The sequence below is a fragment of the Bactrocera latifrons genome, unplaced genomic scaffold, assembly GCF_001853355.1.
Source record: "Bactrocera latifrons isolate USDA-ARS-PBARC rearing strain unplaced genomic scaffold, ASM185335v1 scaffold_213, whole genome shotgun sequence".
Classification (NCBI taxonomy): domain Eukaryota; kingdom Metazoa; phylum Arthropoda; class Insecta; order Diptera; family Tephritidae; genus Bactrocera; species Bactrocera latifrons.
Window position 1 is genome coordinate 327,755 of NW_017535664.1, and position 2,089 is coordinate 329,843.

Sequence of the window (2,089 nt, forward strand, 5' to 3'; positions counted from 1 at the left end):
TTAGTGCTCCGACTTTCTATACATTTATATTTATTTTTATTATTATGAATTTTTAATTTATGTTCTTTGCTTATTGCTTGTCAWTTGGCTTACCAGTAATAGGCTATAGTGTCGCCCAATCCGTTGCGTACATTGCGATCTAAAAGATTRTAGCAAATATTTGTGGAAGCACCTTCCATCCATTTAATGGAAATTGGTCCTTTGCTTATATTAAAATTGTATTGCAGGAACTTTTTTGGATCGGCTGGTGTTTCCCAATGAAATTGTTTGGCTACGCGCATCCAGAATTCCTCTGGATTGTCCAATGATTCCTCATAGAATTTTCTATACTCAGCCATGCTGGATATGTAGGCATCACGGCTGATTGCCGGATTCGGATTGTAAATTGATTTTTCCGATGGCATTGTGATAACGTTGAGTTGCGCTGATAATATTGTTCAAAAAAAAAAKTAATATTTTTTTAGCTTACACTTTTTATCTTTTAGTTATTTCAACTTTTGTTAGAAAATAAGGCGTTTTTAATTAAAACAATAAATTTTCCGCTTAAGCAGTCCTTAATTAATAAACAATAATTATTTATTTCCTTTATTTAAATTTGTATTTTTTTTATTTATTTTATTTTATTTTTTATTTATTTTATTTATTTTTTTTGCAATGTGATTCCTTTGTGTCAGCAATTAAATAATCGCGTTTGGGGTCGTTGTAACGTTTGTTATTATTAATTACAAATACTATGTATTATGTTTTGCCGTCGACTTCCGAGCTTATTTCTCACCACCGTCCAAACGGATTGAGCGCTACGCGTGTACTGAACTTGAATTCCTCACAGCTATTCACATTTCGATTTTTCACTATTCGCTATTTTATTATACTTGTTGTTATTGTCATATTTTGATAGCGGTTCTCTGCGCAAAGAGCAAGCACGCATGGGAGCATGTGCTCCCCAGCGCCATATAATATGCCTCAAATGCACCGCACTCACCCCAAAACAACCCTAAAGTCAGGGAGTAGTGGATATTTAGCAGCGTTTCGGCAAGCATTACATATACTTACTACGTATCTCTTCAGTGCCAAATTTGCGCTCTACGCMTTTCTTACTAGCGGTAGCTTTTCAAAAAAGCTCATTACTTACAATTTACGAAATTCGCTACTCATTCAAAAAGGCATTTGGTGTTTAAGAGTAGGCTGTAAAGTTTAGTTTAAGAGTATAAATATAATGAAATAGAAAGTTTTCCAAAWGAAATAAATAATAATAATAATAATTTGTTTGTGGAATCTTAAAAGAAGCTTGTATTTACTATCATAATTTGCAAATTTGTCAGTAATGCTGTCATCTTCTTTTAAGTTTTTTATTTATTTGTTTATTGTTTTAACACTAAAATCATTTCATCGCAACCATAAATCTCTGTTCTGAGGTTAAAAGCGCTTGATAAGGAAAGTCTCAATGATTTGAATCAATATTCTCTGCCTTCATCAGCTTTGCGAATGACTGCTGATAGCTTTTTTCGTTTAAAATTTATGTATGAATTTTACTAAAGTTTACGGAATTTCAACCCTGTAAATGAATAGTTTCTGATCTTAAATCTACAACTTAAAAACAAAACCTAGGGCAGTAAAAAACGGATGTCGAGAAACAATGAGAGAAATACTAAATGTGAAGATATCTCTATCGCCGATAGAGACCCGACTATCTAGCAGCCTCAAAGGATAATATCAGTTACTCGCACATCTAGAAGAGTACTGCGTAAAGACCTCGGCGAAAAGATCGAAAACTAAGCAATTGTCATGGTGTAGCCAACATTTCACTTTAGTAAAAATTTTGTTTTACAAGAGGTTCTACTATAAGTATTTTAAGCTTTCTTGAATCTACGATTCCACCCTAATCTTTTAAAAACTATAATCGTTTTGTTTACCAAACGGGTTGGCGCCGCTCACTTTTAGGTAAAAACACATATCTCGAGACCCGACAGACCGGTTTGGAAAAATTTGTATCTGACATTCTTATGCTATGGTGTGGAGTGTACAATTCAAGAAGCAATTAATAAAACGGAATAAGACTATGTGCGAATAATGCCTTTAGAATGTGCCA

The 2,089-nt window shown here is 33.3% G+C and overlaps 1 protein-coding gene across 1 annotated transcript in view; it reads right to left on the reverse strand.

Annotated features, from left to right (window-relative positions):
* LOC108968399 (acetyl-coenzyme A synthetase) overlaps positions 1–540 on the reverse strand; it is a 29,259-nt gene extending 28,719 nt beyond the window's left edge. The window contains exon 1 of the mRNA XM_018932426.1: positions 94–540. Coding sequence (XP_018787971.1) covers positions 94–404 — 311 coding nt within the window. The 5' untranslated portion in view covers positions 405–540. The remainder of the gene's footprint in view (positions 1–93) is intronic.
* Positions 541–2,089: the final 1,549 nt, after the last annotated feature.